The sequence below is a fragment of the Periophthalmus magnuspinnatus genome, chromosome 4 (genome assembly GCF_009829125.3).
Source record: "Periophthalmus magnuspinnatus isolate fPerMag1 chromosome 4, fPerMag1.2.pri, whole genome shotgun sequence".
NCBI lineage: Eukaryota > Metazoa > Chordata > Actinopteri > Gobiiformes > Gobiidae > Periophthalmus > Periophthalmus magnuspinnatus.
The window spans coordinates 32,129,142-32,151,165 of NC_047129.1; the positions used below are offsets into that span (position 1 = coordinate 32,129,142).

The 22,024-nt window shown below is 43.1% G+C and overlaps 1 protein-coding gene across 1 annotated transcript in view; it reads right to left on the bottom strand.

Annotated features, from left to right (window-relative positions):
• Positions 1 to 22,024, bottom strand: part of nek7 (NIMA-related kinase 7) — a 189,574-nt gene that overhangs the window by 99,365 nt on the left and 68,185 nt on the right. The window contains exons 3-4 of the mRNA XM_033965147.2: positions 4,930 to 5,070; positions 2,805 to 2,867 (exon numbers count right to left, since the gene is read on the bottom strand). Coding sequence (XP_033821038.1) covers positions 2,805 to 2,867; positions 4,930 to 5,070 — 204 coding nt within the window. The remainder of the gene's footprint in view (positions 1 to 2,804; positions 2,868 to 4,929; positions 5,071 to 22,024) is intronic.

Sequence of the window (22,024 nt, forward strand, 5' to 3'; positions counted from 1 at the left end):
CACTTGTTTGTCTCCATAGAGACAGACAAGTTTAATGCCATACTGTGGGGCATTCCAGGCAAAGCAATAACATCTCAAACACTTCCTACTCCCTATATTTTAGACATTTGAGTGTGAATGACAGCTAAACCAATACCTGCTTTAGTCCAGGTTTAGCCCTGCTTTAGTCCCAGTTTAGTCCCGCTTTAGCCCTGCTTTAGTCCAGGTTTAGCCCTGCTTTAGTCCAGGTTTATTCCAGGTTTAGTCCAGGTTTAGTCCTGCTTTAGTCCTGCTTTAGTCCTGCTTTAGTCCCACTTTAGTCCCGCTTTAGCCCTGCTTTAGTCCCAGTTTAGTCCCGCTTTAGCCCTGCTTTAGTCCCAGTTTAGTCCAGGTTTAGCCCTGGTCCTTAGTTAGCACTTGTAAAGCCAAATATTTCCTTAAGTGGCACTTGTCATGAAATATCCCCATAAAAACGATTCTCATTCCACGATAAAAGCCACTCTCCCTCAAACCAAACAGACCTACCTGATCCGCGTCACCTCGCTCACTCTAAACTCCGCTTCGACCTTTACCCCCAGCGTGACCCCTGCTGCGAGGTCACGCCACCTTCCCGTTCTCGTACAGTGAGCTCCGTCTCCTCCGCACAGTACGTCTCCCTGTAGTGTTTTCCCCACATCTGAGTATACTCTCCTTTGATTGGCTCCCACACCCCCAGGAGCAGAACTCGGCTGTTTGACTGGCACTAGCTAATTGGTTTTGTTTCCTTGTTTTGCCTAATGCGCGCGATCTGCCTGCAGTGCGTACAGTACACAGAGCAAAAGGCTTCTCTTTGACACACAGCTAGCATCTCGCAGACAGCTAAAAACATTGAATCTGTCATTAGATTGTTCATTAGTATTTGAGCTGCCACGTGTTAAAAGCTCGGCGCATAATTGAGGAAAGCGAAAACGGCTAAACGTGTATGCTAATCCAAACAGTTGCCGGCAAAAACAAGCTAAACTATAGACTGGTTTCGTACGGCAACGCAACTTTCTATAGGCCGAGAATATTTAATACAGAGGAGGAACAGGCGGGAAGGAAGTAGAAATGACCATTATAATGTATTTGATCGTTTATATAGCGCGATTTGGACACTGGGGGGCGCTGTACAGTGACCTTTTCATTAACAGAGATGGTAAGGCGCAACGGAAACCACACGGTAACGCATTTTGAAGTTTGATATATATCGCTGAAGAGAATATACACGATAAACGATAATACTGAAACGAATTTACGCCACGGATACGATAGAATTACCTCAAAAAACGACTCTAAATGTACGATGTGGTTAAAAAAAAACACAAACGGCGTCAAATAAACAGCAGAATGAAACACTTTTGTATCAGTTTGTGTCTATAAAAGTGATTTATTCAAGCCTTCACAGCTTAAATCTAACCGTAAAAACAGGAAAAATAGCTAAAAGTTCCCGACTAGTACAAAGAAAAAGACGCAACGGTAAATACTGACCCCAAAAAATACCGAACGAGGCTGAAGTGTTTTGCCAAAGGACACAGTGACGATTTGAGCTATAATCGTTTGTGGGACATTTTGTACGAACGTGAGAATCGGTAACAAAAATAATGGCTGTTATATCACCAGAATGTGCAAAAAAACTAGGTCTTCAGCTACATGTACACATCAGATTCTTCAGTTCTGACACCAATATCGATGCTTTAAGTGCACGCCGATACCCGATATTAACCGATACCAGCGTAGAGACGGAAATGACGCTTATTTACTTAAAACGCAGTTCACTTATTACTTTATTTAGTCGTTTTTTTTCCGTCAAAAAGCTACTGTACGAATTTGTTCAAACATCACGACACGTTCTAGACCAAACTCTGACTGTAAATTGTTTTATTATATCTAATTAAAAGCCCGACCGCGGTATCGTCTGTACCGATGTTACAGAACCGATACCAGATCCAGCTAAATGTACCAGTATCGACATCTTTGCATCTGTTGTTTTCAGTTATAACAAAGTACAACAATAACGATTCATATCCAGAAACATTTTTTAAACCGTCGTGATATTATCGCTAGTTGCGACGCAGAATTTAAATATCATTCCATGCCTACTGCCCCCTTGTGGTGGCTAGTACTCACAGCAACAGGCCCGTCACAATCGCGCAGAGAAATATAGCGATAAACGATGATATTGAAGCAAATTTACGCGACTTTAAATCTCATTAAGTCTCATTAAAAGGCCTGAGCTGCGAAAAAAAGATGCGAGAAGGTTATTTATTCACTTCGTTCAACATAAAAATGACAAAAAATCTCCGTATTTTTGTAAAGAAACTGATCACATGATAAATACTGAGCCCCAAATATATAAAGTTCCAGGTTATAGCGACGTCCAAATCCAAAACCGGGTACGGCAACGGTCAACGTTCAACATTTGCGGGTTTATTTTCTGGATATGTTTTATAAAAGTACGATGTAACCGCTCTCGGCACTCGTCCGGGAGTGTGACGTCATCGCTCTCCAGAATCAGAAACTCGCCAATAAAATAAAAACGATAGACAAACGCGAGCCCGGAGGGAAACGCCGTAACTTTAGCAGCGCCGCGTTCGAGCGCAGTGGGAGGCGGCACGCATTAAAAAAAACTCGCTGCAGTCTTCGCATTCCGTTCAAAACCACAAACACACACACACAAAAAAAACAAAAACGCGTTATCGGGGAGCGTCTCGGCGAGGATCAGTGTTGTGTTTTTTTTTTTTTTTGTGGTGGGAACGTGAACACGGGAGAGCGTCGGTACCGCGTTCGCCGTTCCTCTGGTACTTTACCTTCAGCAGATCTATTTCTTTGATGCAATCTTGGCGGGCTTTGGCGTCCATCAAGTCAAATATCTGCCGAGAGATCAAAAAAAGGGGAGAAAGAGGGAGGGAGTGAGAGGGGAAAAAAGAGGGATGTTATGACATGTTTAGCAGAAGGAGAGATGGAGAGGTGTAAAAAAGCGAATGTAAACGCGTCTAAAGTCTAAACGTGATTTGTGTTGCTGCGGCGTGAGGAGGGAGTTGTCGGCTCAGACTCCGCGGAGGTGCCCAGCGTGAACACTTGTATTCACTCAAGTTGTTTTTGCGTTTTGAACAGAAACAAAACACACTTAAAACAGCTACGCTACACAGTACACACTCTTTTTTTTTGTTTTTTTTTTGCGTCTAGCCTTGTGTTATTTTTGGACACGCACGCACACGTTAAAAGGGGATAACGTTACGCTATATTTTTGCATTTGTTTAATTTCGGTTCAGTTACGGCTGCAAAACTCGGAGGCGTGAAGACGTATAATGCCCCCTGCTGGTGATAGGAGGAAGTGAAGCAGCTTGAAAAAATAAATAGCAGCGTGGCTATTGTGAACTTTTGTAAAAAATGTTCAAAATGTTAACACTAAAACACAAACTTTACTAAACTATAAATGAAATATACACCAGATACACGATTTAGTTAAAATAAAATTAAAAAAATATCGAGCGTTTGACGTTTAAAAACACGGAAAATCAAACTATGACGTCATTATTTTTGCGTTTCATGAAATTACTGTAGATTTAGACCAGATTTTGACCGACAGTGGCTCAGCTGGTAGAGCGTTTATCCACTGATTTGAAGGTTAACAGTTCAAATCCCGCTCTTGATGTAAACATCATTGGTTGCGCGGTCAGATCCACTGACCCACAGGTTGGCGGTGCGATTCCAGCTCCTACAGATGAACTTTGTCGCGTCTAGAGATCAACCAATGTTTTTTTTTCATTGCTGATGCTGATACCAATTGTTTAGAATCCAGAACAACCGACTGTGGATAAATTCTGCCGATATTTTTGAGTCGACTTGGATTATTTTCCCCAAAATTATGCCATTTAACCATTTAAAGACTAGACTAGACTTATTTTTTTTCTTGTTTTAGCCATAAAAATCACGTTAAAGGAGGTATCGACATGTACTTTTCGCTCTTTGTCACACAACTACCTCTATTTTACACCTCTATCCATCATTATTTTTCCATTCATGCATCAAATAAATGTGTAATACCAGTTTAAGTAGAAGAAAAATATAAAAACGAATGTACTTTTGAGTAACTTTTATGCAAGAAAACAATGAAAAAAATATCTAGCGAGCTCAGAAACAGTTTAAATTACATATATGAACAATAATCAACATTTACACAAGAGATTATGCAGATTGTACTTAAGGTTAGGTTTTTACAGCCCGTACTATAAAAAAAATGTCAGGCGTTTAAGCAGCGAAAACGGATTTTGCCAGGTCATATTATTTAGAATATTTGAAGTTCTGCAGCTTTTAAGTTTGTAATTTTGGTAAAATAAGTAACATATTTGGATTAACATGAACCACAGTTTGTTGCGGAGTCACGTTTATAGTAAATCTACCAAGTTTTACAATATACGTCCCCGCGGAGCCTTTTTAATCACCTATTCACCGTATTCCGGAAGTCGCCGTGGGCAACGCCATCGTCATTTACGTTGTAATATTTTGTATGAGAATCAAAGAGAATCAGTGCCGTGTTGACTTGTCGTTGCACGTAAACATTAAACATTTGACACAAACTAATCGACTTTATATAATATTTTAGCGCTGAAACTTTTTTCCCAAATTCTTCATTGAACGGAACAGGATTTTTCACTTAACGGGAACTGGGCGGGGCTTAATAAGGTCAATAAAAGAGTGTGTAGACGTGTTTTGTGCAGCTATCTCTTTGTTTTTAAGTGTTAATATAAAAGTTTGAGTGTATTTTTAAGTTTTTTTTTCAAGAATAGCTGTTTGGTGGAATATAAATTGTCATGTTTTGGACAGTGTTTGTGTTTAGTCCATCTCTTCTGTTTATTCTTCTTTTGTTTATTATTCTCTTTTGTTTATTATCTGTTTATTTTCGTTAGGTAAAGGTAAAACTCTTGGTACCTGGACTTTCTTGAGGGCCACAGACGTGTTGTCCAGCAGGTATCTGGCCCTGTACACTTCACTGAACTGTCCCCGTCCGATCTTCTTTTCGATCTGGAAGTTTGCCAGAGAGTTATGGCCCATGTCCGGCTGCAGGGGTTTCTGTGGGACAAATGTGAGACGTGTTAGGGACACGTGAAGCGTCTCGCACTCGGAGGAATAAAGCAGGACTAAAGTAGGACTAAAGCAGGACTAAACTAGGACTAAAGCAGGACTGAACAAGGACTAAAGCAGGACTGAACCAGGACTAAAGCAGGACTGAACAAGGACTAAAGCAGGACTGAACAAGGACTAAAGCAGGACTGAACAAGGACTAAAGCAGGACTGAACTAGGACTAAAGCAGGACTGAACCAGGACTAAAGCAGGACTAAACTAGGACTAAAGCAGGACTGAACAAGGACTAAAGCAGGACTGAACCAGGACTAAAGCAGGACTGAACCAGGACTAAAGCAGGACTGAACAAGGACTAAAGCAGGACTGAACAAGGACTAAAGCAGGACTGAACAAGGACTAAAGCAGGACTGAACAAGGACTAAAGCAGGACTGAACCAGGACTAAAGCAGGACTAAAGCAGGACTGAACAAGGACTAAAGCAGGACTGAACAAGGACTAAAGCAGGACTGAACCAGGACTAAAGCAGGACTAAAGCAGGACTGAACAAGGACTAAAGTAGGACTGAACAAGGACTAAAGCAGGACTGAACCAGGACTAAAGCAGGACTGAACAAGGACTAAACTAGGACTAAAGTAGGACTAAACCAGGACTAAACCAGGACTAAAGCAGGACTAAAGCAGGACTAAACTAGGACTAAACTAGGACTAAAGTAGGACTAAACCAGGACTAAACCAGGACTAAAGCAGGACTAAAGCAGGATTAACGCAGGACTAACGCAGGACTAAACTAGGACTAAAGCAGGACTGAACAAGGACTAAAGCAGGACTAAACTAGGACTAAAGCAGGACTGAACCAGGACTAAAGCAGGACTAAACTAGGACTAAAGCAGGACTGAACCAGGACTAAACCAGGACTAAAGCAGGACTGAACCAGGACTAAACCAGGACTAACGCAGGACTAAACTAGGACTAAAGCAGGACTGAACAAGGACTAAAGCAGGACTGAACCAGGACTAAACCAGGACTAAAGCAGGACTGAACCAGGACTAAACCAGGACTAAACCAGGACTAAACATGTGGAATCAGTCTTTTAGTTTTATGATGATTCTTCATGTTTTGATTTGTTGTATTGTGATTTTAATGTCTTTCTTATTCTTTGAATTACATTGTTTATGAATTGCTCTGTACAAAAACACTTCTGCCTCTACACTGATCAGAAATGAGTTTGATCAGTTATAAAAGTTTAAAATGTTGGAGGGATGGAAGCACTTTGACCAGTACTTTTCATTTTAAAGAACAGGATGAGATAAAACAGTGAACTGGACTAATCTGAAACAATGAAATAATCGGCAACTAATACAGAGCAGTAGTGTTTTGTTACTCAAGTTAAAGTACAAATACACAGGCAAAAAGTTACTTCAATAAAACTAAAAGTATCACATGAAAAAATCACAGTGTTTTAAAGCAGCATCTTTTTAACTTCATCAGGGTCAAATAAAGTAAAAATGCCATATTCTCAACACTGATGAAATTATTATCTCTATTTTGCACAATTCCCATGACGATATTAGAGTCATAAAATAAATAAAAACCCTCAAATGTAATGAAATGTAACGGGAAATAGGAGTGAGAGCGCTGTAAACTCATTTGAGGTCAGACTGGTGGAGAGCGAGGCGGCTCTGAGCTGTTAAACCGACTCTGTTCAAATGATGTGTCAGAAAAACCAAAGGGAACAAAAATGCACCAGGATCAAAATACTTTTACTGTAACTCAAACGAGGTTAAAACTTTCTCAGGATTTTTATACAAAAGTCTGGACGCGCCCTCTCATTCACTTTTTTTACTCTGATTGGGGGTTGTTTATCTTTCCACTCGAGCAGAATTCATTTTGTGGTAAAAGCAATTATATTTTTATCATTTTTACGAAATCTGGACTAAATCTGGACTAAATCTGGACTGAACCAGGAGTAAAACCAGGACAAAACTAAGACTAAAAGAGGACTGCACAGGACTAAACTTGGATTGAACCAGGAGTAAAACGAAGACTAAACCAAGACTTAACCAAGACTTAACCAGGACTAAAACGGAGCTAAACTAGGACTGAAACTAGGACTGAAACTAGGACTGAAACTAGGACTAAACGTGGACTAAACGTGGACTAAACGTGGACTAAACGTGGACTAAACTTGGACTAAACGTGGACTAAACGTGGACTAAACTTGGACTAAACTTGGACTGAACCAGGAGTAAAACGAGGACTAAACCAAGACAAAACCAAGACTTAACCAGGACTAAACCAGGACTAAACCAGGACTGAACAAGGACTAAAACGGTGCTACACTAGGACTGAAACTAGGATTGAAACTAGAATTGAAACTAGGACTAAATCAGGACAAAACTAGGACTAAACTTGGACTAAATCTGGACTAAACTTGGACTAATCTTGGACTAAACCAGTTGTAAAACCAAGACAAAACCAAGACTAAACCAGGACTAAAACGGTGCTAAACTAGGACTGAAACTAGGACTAAAACTAGGACTAAAACTAGGACTAAAACTAGGACTAAACGTGGACTAAACGTGGACTAAACGTGGACTAAACGTGGACTAAACTTGGACTAAACTTGGACTAAACTTGGACTAAACTTGGACTAAACTTGGACTAAACTTGGACTGGACCAGGAGTAAAACGAGGACTAAACCAAGACTTAACCAGGACTAAACAAGGACTAAAATGATGCTAAACTAGGACTGAAACTAGGACTGAAACTTGGACTAAACTTGGACTAAACTTGGACTAAACTTGGACTAAACTTGGACTAAACTTGGACTAAACTTGGACTAAACTTGGACTAAACTTGGACTAAACTTGGACTAAACTTGGACTAAACTTGGACTAAACTTGGACTAAACTAGGAGATTGTGGCTTCAGGTTCAACGCTGGGGCCTAAAGCTCCAGAAAGAACTTTAAAAATGGACTGCCAAGAAGTTTTTCAGCTTTGAACAAAACCAAAACACACGTGACGGTGTCTCTGGTTCAGTTTCACAACGATCACAGTTATTGTTCTCTTAATTTTTATGACTTTTTACATTTTATACACTCACAAAAGACATTAAATATATGAAGGAAGAGACGTGGAATTGTGTCGTTAAGAAAAAAACGTTAAATATTGACTAAATATTTCTCGACTTTGAGTTGATTCGAGTTATTAAAGGTCCCATATTACAGAAAAATTGACTTTCGTTAGATGTAAATGATGTTATAATGTTGTTTTCTCCTCAAAAACATTATTTTTCTTTGCTACATAATTCCACACATTTCCTTTACACATTTGACGATGATATATAACGCAGAAAGTAGTAAAAAATACATTTATGAAGAGTTATTGTGTGCGAGCGTGGGCGACGTAGGCCTGTGGGCGGAGCTTTGCACAGAATCGTACAGCTAAACGTAAAGAAAGGTTCGAAAAGAGCCCGGGAGAGATCACTGGATTACTCAAACACGCAAAAATGACGTCTAAAACCTTTTCAGACACGCTTTTTGATGAGGGAACGACGTTATAACACGGTAAAAAGCTAAAAAAAACAACATAATACTCCCTTTTTCAAAACAGAACTGAGAAAACGCACATTTAAAAGTACATTTAATACAAGTTTCATAGCACCGGTGTATCACAAAGTTTGGAAATTTACAGCTTCGTCGCAGCGTTTTTATTTGAGTAATAGCTATATGTGTTTTCTTATCGGTCAGGTCGTTTTTACCGTTGGCTGCGTTTGACCGTGACGAATGCCGCCGCCCGGGTAGGTCCGACGCTCCCATTGGTCAAGAGCGGTAATATTAACCAATGGAAGGAGTTCGGGGACGGAAAAGCACTAAATAATCTTTAATGTAAATGAAAACAAATGGGTCTCAGCCTCAGATTTTACGCTTGTAACTGCAGCCCCCCGCTCTGAGTTATAGCTCCGTGCCTCCGTTTTTATTATGTTCCATTCTGGCGCAGTTGTGTTGAAACAGCGATCTGATCTCCCCTGTGGGCGCGAGGGAAACGCTGCTCGCTGCTTAATCACGTTTCTACATGACATCGAACTTCCTGCTACGCTTCGCCTCGTGTTTGTGCCAGCGAGGATCACCGGCAGCTTGGCATCGCGCCACTGTCTGCCAGACTCAAAAAAACACACACAAAAAAAAAACTCTCTCCACAGGAACGGATAAACTACAGCTTCAAACTATCACCTCCGAGGAGCACAAAAGAAACACTGGGAAAAAAACACGGAACGAGACGCGGGCGAAAAGAACACTGGACGATAATATTTAAAGAAGACGGATTGCGCTCGTGTTGTAATTTACACGTTTTAAATCGCGATATTCAGCTAAAATGACTTAATAAAAGACACAGATTCGCTGATTTCCATGTTAGAAAACTGCGGCGTCCAACGGAAGCTGACGTACGGGACGATCAGTGATAATATCGTTTATTGTGATACAAACGGTCGACAATAACCATTTGTGGGACATTTTATATAATCGTGATAATCGGCAATGAAGATAATCGCCAAAATGTGCAAAAAAAACCAAAAAAATGACGTATCCACAGGCGAGTCATCGGGGGGGCAAAAGGGTCTGGTGTCTGGGGCCCCTGGGTGTTAGGGGGCCCGGAATTGGACCTTCTTCCATTTAATTTGTATTCCAGGGGGGCCATGTGAGGCTTATTGCCCCCCCCAAATTTCCATCGACGGCCCTGGTCATCCATAAAATTCTCTGTTAAAAGTTACAATTATTCAAATCCATAAAAACTTCAGTCATTATTGTGATATAATCGTTAATCGCGATTATTTTGGCCGTGATAATCGCTACAGAAAATTTCAATATCGTGCCGTGTCTTGCGAGCAGCTTATTTTTTTTCCATTTGTACCAAAATGACAACGTGAAGCTGCCGAATCCGACGAGTGTCACCGGTTAAGGAGATAAAATTGAAAAATGGAGCGCGTATGTCACAGTGGGCGTGTCCCGGCGGAGGTGAAAACGGAAAGCGATCATCAAAATGGCGTCTTGAAAATAAGCGATTAAAAGATTACCCAAACAAGAATCACTCCAAATACAAATTCAAGAGGGTAAATGAGAAGGAAACGACTTGAACACGTTTAAAAACTCTGAAAACTACTTCCTGTATTACCACATAGTGACATCACAAGGTGGAATGGAGTGTTTTCAGTTTGAGAGAAGAAAACACAAGTCCAGGTCTGTTTAAGGTGAGGAAACAACATTAGAACAAAGATGAGAAAACAGCGTAATATGAGCTTTTTAATGGCGGAGTAATAACGTTTCCATAGAGACACACAGGTGATGGACACGCAGCAGGAAAGTAACATAGTGCAGCTTTAATTTTCTTTCTGAATTATAAAGTGAAGATAATGTGCTAAACCAGGACTAAAGAAAAACTAAACATGGGACTAAACCAGGACTAAACCAGGGCTAAACCAGGACTGAACCAGGGCTAAACCAGGGCTAAACCAGGGCTAAACCAGGACTGAACCAGGACTGAACCAGGACTGAACCAGGACTAAACCAGGGCTAAACCAGGACTAAACCAGGACAAAAACAAGGATTAAACCAGGACTAAACCAGGACTAAACCAGGGATAAACCAGGACTAAAGAAGAACTAAACATGGGATTAAACCAGGACTAAACCAGGACTAAACCTGGGATAAACCAGGACTAAACCAGGACAAAAACAAGGACTAAACCAGGACTAAACCAGCACTAAACCAGGACAAAAACAAGGACTAAACCAGGGCTAAACCAGGACTAAAGAAGAACTAAACATGGGACTAAACTGGGACTAAACCAGGGCTAAAGGTGATGGACACTCAGCAGAAAAGTAACATAGTGCAGCTTTAATTTTCTTAGTTAATGTGATGTAAACAGACATCGCCTTACGTTAAAAAAAAAGAACTAAAATCAATTTTGCTTCACGATTATGATTTTTTATGCGTTATAATGTGTAATAATAATAATAACAAAAAATAAAGCTCATATTTCCACAAATCTGAACCTGAACTAAGACATTTACAGGCACGATTTAGCACATTTCTGAAGAATTAGTCAAAACTCGTCTGAAAATCCTCATCAAGATAAACTATAACTATATTAAGATGTTTATTTTGGTCCGTGTCTCCGCCTCCTGTAACGAGCCCTCCAGCGCAGACCAGGCGGCGCTGACCTTTGCGCGCTTTGGGTAAACTTGTAGAAGACGTTAGTGCGACTTAAACAGAGGTGACACATGAATCAAGACGCCACGTGACAGGTGCGCTCCTGTCAAAATGGCCGCCTACAAACAGCTCGGGGCAGAGAGACTCGCGACGCGGCTGAAGGAGAGGAAGGAGGAGAGAGGAGGTCAGGAGTTTCAACAAAATAGAACGCTTTTTTATGTCGTTACTTTTTGGTTGTGTGAGCGGAGAGCGTAGGTTGCCATGACAACAGCATGGCGATGTTGTGCTCGCACGTTTTAATTGGGCGCTAGAATAAAACACTGGCTAATTGTCAATTGAGTTTTATTTTGATGTTTCAGAAAATAAATATATCTGTGCCCTTCAAAAACCCACACAAAATGTATGAAAATATAAGTATTTTACCAATAACTAAAGTTAGAAGAGTGGACTAAACCAGGACTAAACCAGGACTAAACCAGGACTAAACCAGGACTAAACCAGGACTAAAGCAGGACTAAACCAGGTCTAAACCAGGACTAAACCAGGACTGAACCAGGAGTAAATCAAGACTAAACCAGGACTAAACCAGGACTGAACCAGGAGTAAATCAAGACTAAACCCAGACTAAACCAGGACTAAAGAAGAACTAAACATGGGACTAAACATGGGACCAAACCAGGACTAAACCAGGACTAAACCAGGACTGAACCAGGACTAAACCAGGACTGAACCAGGACTAAACCAGGACTGAACCAGGACTGAACCAGGACTAAACCAGAACTAAACATGGGGGATCAGCTTTTCAGTTTTCTGCAGTTAAAACCTGGAACATTCTTCCTGAAGATGTGAGACAGGCTTCGACTTCAACAACTAATGTTCATTTCATGATGATTATTTATATTTTGATTTGTTGTGTTATGATTTTAACGTCTTTCTTATTCTGTAAAACACTTTGAATTACTTTGTGTACAAATTGTGCTGTATAAACTTGCCTTGAAATCACTGTGTATCTTTCAAATTTGTATATTTTTTTAGCATTTAAAGTGTCAGGTTTCATGTTTATGTTAATTCTGTCTTGGTCTGGTGGGATAGAGCCCAAATATTATAATTTTATTTATTTATTTATTATCGTCTCTTATAGATTCACGACACGGTTCTGTGGGTGAGTTTGTTCTAATTAAAATGACATAGACACAAAATTTTGGGGGAAATGATCCAAATCGGCCCAACGTATCGACCCAAAAACACTGGGCATCGGTTTCGCCACAGTCTAATCGGTATCGAACGTGAAAAAACCCACATCGGTCGATTTTAGCTATGTTTTAGTAAAATGAGTAGCCTGAGCTGTCATATGCACGTTAACATTTACGCCGTAGAAATGTTTAGAGAGCGTAGAAATGTTTAGGCGTTCAAGGTTCTTTCTTACTGGTTTGCGATGGATATAACGCAGACACAAAGCGCTGGTCTCACAATAGTATTTACGAGGGAAATTCACTTATTTACGAGTGAGAAATTGGGTCCTGCGGCTTTAAGGGAAAAAGTGTAGTTATAAATGACATGTACCAACACCGGGTCAGAGGACTGGAGCGGGGCTGTTTCATCTGCTCTCGCTCCAGTGTAACGATGACAGCCACAGAGCGAGGTGCCACATAATGAGATGCTCTGTCCAATTAGCGCCGGCGAGGTGTGGGCGCGCTTTCCACCGCAACACCACCCGCTCTGCGCTGGACCGGGGTCTATTGTTCCACGCTGCACACCAAGAACAAATATATCACAATATATATACACGTATTCATGGGTTTTATTTTTCTGTTCTAGGCGCCATTTTGAGGACTTTTGACCATTAGCACCACCCGCACTGCAATGGACGGGGAAAAGCGTCAGGAAAAGGCGAAACACACATTAACACTGACTCATGGTTTATTTTTACTTTACTTTATTTTATTTATTTATGTTTTAGTTTTTTTATTTACGCTTTTTTAAATATATTTTTTCATTTATGTATTTTATTTTTATTTTTATTAATTGATGTATTTTTTTATTATTTATTTAATTTTTTTCATTTATGTATTTTATTTTTATTTTTATTAATTGATGTATTTTTTATTTATTTAGTTATATTTTTTCATTTATGTATTTTATTTTTATTTTTATTAATTGATGTATTTTTTATTATTTATTTATATTTTTTCATTTATGTATTTTATTTTTTATTTTTATTAATTGATGTATTTTTTATTTATTTAGTTATATTTTTTCATTTATGTATTTTATTTTTATTTTTATTAATTGATGTATTTTTTTATTTATTTAGTTATATTTTTTCATTTATTTATTTTTATTAATTGATGTATTTTTTATTTATTTAGTTATATTTTTTCATTTATGTATTTTATTTTTATTAATTGATGTATTTTTTTTATTATTTATTTATATTTTTTCATTTATGTATTTTATTTTAATTTTTATTAATTGATGTATTTTTTATTATTTATTTATATTTTTTCATTTATGTATTTTATTTTTATTTTTATTAATTGATGTATTTTTTTATTATTTATTTATATTTTTTCATTTATGTATTTTATTTGTATTAATTGATGTATTTTTTTATTTATTTAGTTATATTTTTTCATTTATGTATTTTATTTTTATTTTTATTAATTAATGTTTTTTTTTAATTTCTTGTTTACAAACTGTCCCATTATGTCTTCTGCCTTGTACAAACGCTTAAATGAATAAATAAAAATAAATAAATACATTTAATAAAGAAAAAGGCAAAATGTCACGACAAATACTTGAATCTGATTGGTCGAAACAAGCCAAAAAATAAATAAAACTTTTGTTAAATCCACAAACAAACACACAATATTTCCACTAAAACAGGCTGAAGTAAGTTGGTCGGTGACGCCGTGTTCGTTTTGGTCCGTTCGGGCGCGTTGCCTCAGTGCTGCTCTGTGATTGGTCCGCCAACCAGCAGGCGAGCCCGATCACATCGATGGGAGCGCGTCAAGATGGAGTCTCGTGACTTTCTGAACTCGCAAATATCACAAAAATCCAGCAATCCAATGTGTAAAGTTGGTCTTTTTATCAACGTTTTTTTCCCACAAACTGACACTTAACTGATGTAAAACTATGATAAATATTTAAAACAGATAATATCCCAAAAAACATGGTCATTTTTAAACATAAACCAGAAAAAAACATAAAAAAACAACAAAAACAGCTCAATTTGAAGCTGCGTTTATGATGTCGTGACGTCACTTGAATCCCAGTCCCATGTGAAGCGTCTGAGCTGTAATGGACTAAACGGGGGGACGGGTCACGTGGGGTCGGGGCCCAAACGCGTGCCCTCGTTTAAATGGGGCCATATTGTGCGGCGAGTGTCCAGAAGTGACAGCGGCGTCAGAGCAGTGACGCAGAACTGATACGTGACCTCGAAATTAACCACGATTCAACAGGTGAATCCTCAGAAACAATCCAGCGTTTCATTAATCAAACTAACGCCGTTTATGGAGATGTGTCGGGTTTAGGAAGGAGGGAGGGAGAGGAGAGAGGGAGGGAGAGGAGAGGAGGACGGAGGAGGAGGGGTGGAGGAAGAGTGAGGCAGAGAGGAGGACATAGGGAGAGAAAGAGAGAATGGAGAATGAGGAAGAGGAGGAGAGAGAATTGGATGGAAAGACAGAGGGACAACAGAGGGAGAAGAGAGAGGAGGAAAGAGGAGGGAGGGAGGGAGGAAGGGAGAGGAGGAGGAGGAGGAGGAGGGAGGGAGGGAGGGAGGAGGAAAGGAGGGGGTGAAGAAAGAGTGAGACAGAGTTGGAAGGAAATAGGGAGCAAGAGACAGAGATGGACGGAGAATGAGGAAGAGGAGGAGAGAGAATTGGATGGAAAGAAAGAGGGACAATAAAGGGAGAAGAGAGAGGAGGAAAGAGGAGGGAGGGAGGGAGGGAGGGAGGGAGGGAGGGAGGGAGGGAGGGAGGGAGGGAGAGGAGGACGGAGGAAGAGGGGTGAAGGAAGAGTGAGGCAGAGAGAAGGAAATAGGGAGCAAGAGAAAGGATGGAGAATGAGGAAGAGGAGGAGAGAGAATTGAATGGAAAGACAGAGGGACAATAAAGGGAGAAGAGAAGAGAGAGGTAGGAGGAGAGAGAGGGAGGGAGGAGGAGAGGAGGGGGTGAAGAAAGAGTGAGACAGAGTTAGAAGGAAATAGGGAGCAAGAGAAAGAGAGAACGGAGAATGAGGAAGAGGAGGAGAGAGAATTGGATGGAAAGACAGAGGGACAACAGAGGGAGAAGAGAGAGGAGGAAAGAGGAGAGAGGGAGGGAGGGGGAGAGGAGGGGGTGAAGAAAGAGTGAGACAGAGTTGGAAGGAAATAGGGAGCAAGAGAAAGGATGGAGAATGAGGAAGAGGAGGAGAGAGAATTGGATGGAAAGAAAGAGGGACAATAAAGGTAGAAGAGAAGAGAGGTAGGAGGAGAGAGAGGGAGGGAGGAGGAGAGAGAGGGGGTGAAGAAAGAGTGAGACAGAGTTGGAAGGAAATAGGGAGCAAGAGAAAGAGAGAACGGAGAATGAGGAAGAGGAGGAGAGAGAATTGGATGGAAAGAGTCTCCCTCTTTCCATCCAGGGAGGAGGACAGAGGGGAGAGAGAGATAAAGAGAGGGGTGAAGAGAGAGTGAGACAGAGAGTTAGAGGGAAACGCCGTGAGAGAAAGAAAGGGGGGAGAGTGAGGAAATGGAGACAGGGAGGAAGAGAAGGAGAGAGAATTGGATGGAAAGAGAGAGGGACAATAGACGGGAGGGAGAGGAGGAAAGAGGAGAGAAAGAGGAGGAGAGAGGGGAGAGAGAGAGTGAGACAGAGAGTTAGAAGGAAACGCAGCGAGAGAAAGAGACGAGGGTGAATGAGGAAAGGGGGACAGGGAGGAGAGGGGGAGAAAGAATTGGACGGAAAAAGAGAGGGACACTAGAGGGGAGGGAGAGGCGGAAAGAGGAGAGAGGAGGAGGAGAGAGAGTTGAGGGATGAGAGGAAGAGAGAGGAAAAAAGAGATGGGTGGGTGACGAGAGAGTGGGAGTGAGGAAAGGGGATAGGGAGGAAGAAAAGCAGAGTTTTGGAGGAGAGAGTGAGAGGGAGGTAGAGGAAGAAAGAGAACTGGGTGAAAGAGAGAGAGGGACAATAGAGGGGGGAGAGAGGAGGAAACAGGAGATGGAGGGAGGGAGGAGAAACAAATCTAGCAAGAAAGGGCAAGAGAGAGAGAGTTGAGAGAAACAAATGGCATTTAGTGTGATTTGTGAGACTGAAATAATGACAGGATTAAAAATACAGACACATGAAGACGAAAGAGATTAAGGAGAGGGGGGGATGGAGCAGAAGAGAGAGACAAAAAAAGAGAGGGGTGAGGAGAAAGTGAGACGGAGAGTTGGAGGTAAGCGAGAGAAGGACGAGAGAGAATGAGGACAGGGGGACGGGGAAGAAGAGGAGAAGAGGGGCGGAGGAGAGAGAGGAGGAAGCAGAATTTGATGGAAAGAGAGAGGGACAATAGAGGGGGGAAAAGAGGAGAGAGAAGGAGGAAAGAGAGAGACTTGAGCGAGAGAGTAAAACGTGTCTCGACCCAGTACAGACATATTGTATAAGCAGCTCTTGAGGTCAAAATAAGTCCACGGTGTACTGTCTGAATCTAAATTAAAAATTAAAAAAGTTGTGAAAAAAGCTTATAAACTCATCGTGGTGAGTAATTAAGATGTTCTGAATGATTAAGGTAAATAAGGAAATGGCAGTGACGTGATTGACCAATAGGAGTTTTAAACCTGGAGTTAAGTTGAGCATAAAACTTTATTTAAAAGGAAAAAAATGTGGATCACAATATGGCGACATTAACAAAACACACAACAATAATTATAACGACAATAAACGCACAATGTGTCGTCTTTAACACAAATAATAAACATAAATGTGTCCGTCTGGAGGTGTGCGGCGGCGAGAGCGCAGAGGACGCGGGGGCATAGCTTTCAGTGGCCGCGTGCTAGCTTGACAAATGTTAGCATGAGCCGCTAAAGCGCTGTGACAAGCGCCTGCTGAGAGCACAGTCCCACTAATGTGTCCTGGCACCAAGGCCCCTAATCACACATTTACATATGCAATGACCTACATCTGTATGTCAACACACACGGGACGCACAACACACACACACACGGGACGCACAACACACACACACACGGGACGCACAACACACACACACACACGGGACGCACAACACACACACGGGACAGACACACACACACATACGGGACGCACAACACACACACACACACGGGACGCACAACACACACACCCACTGGACAGACACACACACACAGGACGCACAACACACACACACACTGGACAGACACACACACACAGGACGCACAACACACACACACACTGGACAGACACACACACACAGGACGCACAACACACACACACACTGGACAGACACACACACACAGGACGCACAACACACACACACACTGGACAGACACACACACACAGGACGCACAACACACACACACACTGGACAGACACACACAGGACGCACAACACACACACGGGACGCACAACATGCACAGGACGCACAACACACACACGGGACGCACAACACACACACACGGGACGCACAACACACACACACACGGGACAGACACACACACGGGACGCACAACACACACACACACACGGGACACACACACACGGGACGCACACACACACGGGACGCACAACACACACACACACACTGGACAGACACACACTGGACACACACACACACACTAGACAGACACACACACCGGACAGGCACACACACTGGACAGTCTGATCAACACACAACCCCCTGTGAAAAGAGGAGACGCCACAGAGAGGAGGGAGAGAAGGGGAGAAGAGAGGGGGGAGAGTGAGGACAAGAGAGGGAGAGAAGAGAGGAGACACCACAGAGGAGAGGGAGAGAGGGAGAGAGGGAGAGAGGGGGAGAGGGGGAGAGATGCCCACGGAGAAGTGGGGGAGAGGGAGGACAAGAGAGGGGGAGAGAGGACAAGAGAGGGAGAGAAGAGGAGACGCCACAGAGGAGAGGGAGAGGGGGAGAGAGGGGGAGAGATGCCCACGGAGAAGTGGGGGAGAGGGAGGACAAGAGAGGGGGAGAGAGGACAAGAGAGGGAGAGAAGAGGAGACGCCACAGAGGAGAGGGAGAGAGGGAGGGAGAGAAGAGGAGAGATGCCCACGAATAAGTGGTGGAGAGGGAGGACAAGAGAGGGAGAGAAGAGGACAAGAGAGGGAGAGAAGAGGGGGTGAAGAGGAGAGAAACCCACAGAGGAGAAGAAGAGAGGGGGAGAGGGAGGGACGGAGAACAGGGAGAGAGGGGGAGGGAGGGGAAAGCATAAAAGAGAGGGGAGAGAGGAGAGGGAGAGAGGGGAGAGGTGAGGGAGAGAGGGACGGATGAAGAGGAGAGATGCCCACGAAGGATAGGGAGAGAGGGGGAGAAATTGGGGGAGGGAGAAGTGGGGGGTGAAGAGAAGAGACAGCCAGGGAAGACAGTGAGAGAGGGGGAAAAAGGGAGGGAGGACAAGAGAGGGAGAGAGGGGGGAGTGAAGAGGAGAGTCACCCAGGGAAGATAGGAGGAGAGAGAGGGGACAGGGGAGAGTGAGGAAGGAGGAAGGAGGCAGAGGGGGAACGTGATGGTGTGGGAGAAGAGATGGAGGAGAGAGGGAGAGCGATGAGGAAGAGAAACTGTAGATGAGAGAGAGGGGGAGAGGGGAGAGCGGAGGAGAGAGGGGAAGAGAGAAAGGACGAGGAGAGTTTGAATGAAAGAAGTTGTTAGGGAAAGAGAGAGAGGTAAAGAGCAAATTGAGAAGGGGAGAGGAAGAGAGAGAGAGAGAGAGGAAGAGAAATTGTAGATGAGAGAGAGGGAGAGAGGGGAGAGCGGAGGAGAGAGGGGAAAAAGAGGAAAAAGGGGAAGAGAGAAAGGACGAGGAGAGTTCGAATGAAAGAGGTTGTTAGGGAAAGAGAGAGAGGTAAAGAGAGAATTGAGAAGGGGAGAGGAAGAGAGAGAGAGAGGAAGAGAAATTGTAGATGAGAGAGAGGGGGAGAGGGGTGGAGCGGAGGAGAGAGGGGAAAAAGAGGAGAGAGGGGAAGAGAGAAAGGACGAGGAGAGTTCGAATGAAAGAGGTTGTTAGAGAAAGAGAGAGAGGTAAAGAGCGAATTGAGAAGGGGAGAGGAAGAGAGAGAGAGAGAGGAAGAGAAATTGTAGATGAGAGAGAGGGGGAGAGGGGAGAGCGGAGGAGATAGGGGAAAAAGACGAAAGAGGGGAAGAGAGAAAGGACGAGGAGAGTTCGAATGAAAGAGGTTGTTAGGGAAAGAGAGAGGTAAAGAGCGAATTGAGAAGGAGAGGAAGAGAGAGAGAGAGAGAGAGCGGGAGGAAGAGAGTGAAAGAGAGGGAAGGAGACGAGAGAGCAAAACAGAAGGAGGAAAAGAGATTTAGAGGCAGGCAGAGGAGGAAAGGGAGTCGTAGGGACAAGGGATAGACGTAGGGACGGACAGTGAGAGAGGGGGGACGTAGCGGAGGGCAAGGGGGGGAGGGCGGGGGGGAGCAGGCGTGGGTTTTGGCAGCCAAGGGCCCGTCCTGCCAGGAGGGATCACGTCAGCCCGGGGCCCGGCATTAGACACTTGATTAGCGCTCGTGTGTTTTAGCAGTGGGCAGTGTATGTAAACTTCACAGGCCATTTGAGGCACCTCCCTGCCCCCGGCCCCGGTCTGGAAAGGGCAGAAGAACACGGCTGAGTGACAGGAGGGCACATCCGAGCGCGGCGCTACACCCACCGCTCCGGCGCCACGCGAACGCTACAACCAAAACAGGAGCCAGAGGACAGAGGTCGCGGGTCACAGTGCGCAGAGGTCGTTAGCGATGAAAGAGCTAACACCAGTCATTAAAGCGGCGCATCTACTATAGAATATGAACTTTTTCCCTTCTTTTTTTTCCGATTTTATCCACGTTATATTCGTCGTTGACCCTCCGAAGTTGCGTTTGGAGCGATCCGTGCATGTTTAATCTTTATCCTCCCGTATCCCGTGTCCGTTTTCACCTCCCCCCCGGTACACGCCCCCACTCTGACGTACTCGCTTCGCTTTCCGGTTTTTGTTTTCTTAATCCGTGATACGCGTGGGATTCGGCGGCGCAGCCCGTGAACCCCGCTCCGCGTTGACCGTCTCGAGGGAAGCGGCTGAACGTGGCGGAGGAACGTGGAGGACGGACTCGGTAAAAGGCAGATGATCTTTGAGGTTTTATCAACGCAAATCAACGGTGGATCATGTGGTTTGCAGCTCTCAGCAACTTCCATTTTTAAACAATCGCTAAAGCTAATGATGAACTGATAGTTTTATGATGTAATTGTAGCGAAATGTGTGTTTTTAACGTGCGTTCACCTGCACGACGGCCGCAAATGGAAAGTACACGAGCTAAATCTGGTACAAATCGTCTTTTTTTTTATTATTTGTGCATGATCCCTGACAAATAAAGAATAAAAACAGAAAAAAAAGTGTATTTTTTAGGGGTTTCCAGAGTGAGTCCATCCAAAGTGCATGACGTGTATCGATTCATACGTGTTTGAGTAATCCTGTAACAGAGGAGGGAGGGAGGGAGGGGGAGGGGGAGGGAGGGGGAGAGAGGGGGAGAGAGGGGGAGAGAGGGAGGGGGAGGGAGGGGGGTGGGGAGAAAAGGATGAAGATAAAGGGAGGATGGAAATAGGGAGAGAAGAGAGAGAGAACAGAGTGAGACAGTGCGACAGAGAGTTGGAGGAAAAAGGGAGGGAAGAAGAGAAAGAGAGGGAGGTGGATAGAGATAAGATAGAGAGGATGAGAATAGGGAGAGAAGAGAGAGAGAAAAGAGTGGAGAGAGAGAAAGTTGGAGGTAAAAGGGAGAGAAGAAGAGGAAGAGAGGGAGAGAGATTGGGGGTGGATAGAAATTGATGAAGATAAAGGGAGGATGGAAATAGGGAGAGAAGAGAGAGAGAAAAGAGTGGAGAGAGACAGTGCGACAGAGAGTTGGAGGAAAAAGGGAGGGAAGAAGAGAAAGAGAGGGGGTGGATAGAAATTGATGAAGATAAAGGGAGGATGGAAATAGGGAGAGAAGAGAGAGAAAAGAGTGGAGAGAGACAGTGCGACAGAGAGTTGGAGGAAAAAGGGAGGGAAGATGAGAAAGAGGGGGGTGGATAGAGATAAGATGGAGAGGATGAGAACAGGGAGAGAAGAGAGAGAGAAAATAGGGGAGAGAGACAGAGAAAGTTGGAGGTAAAAGGGAGAGAAGAAGAGGAAGAGAGGGAGAGAGATTGGGGGTGGATAGAAATTGATGAAGATAAAGGGAGGATGGAAATAGGGAGAGAAGAGAGAGAGAAAAGAGTGGAGAGAGACAGTGCGACAGAGAGTTGGAGGAAAAAGGGAGGGAAGAAGAGAAAGAGAGGGGGGTGGATAGAGATAAGATGGAGAGGATGAGAACAGGGAGAGAAGAGAGAGAGAAAAGAGTGGAGAGAGACAGAGAAAGTTGGAGGTAAAAGGGAGAGAAGAAGAGGAAGAGAGGGAGAGAGATTGGGGGTGGATAGAAATTGATGATGATTCTAAATATGATCAGGAAAGGTTCATTTCTGTCCCGTGAATGTGACTTTTTTTTTTTGTATCGATTCTTGCTCAAATGAGTCTCTAGTTTTAGTTTGACGTAAAACGAT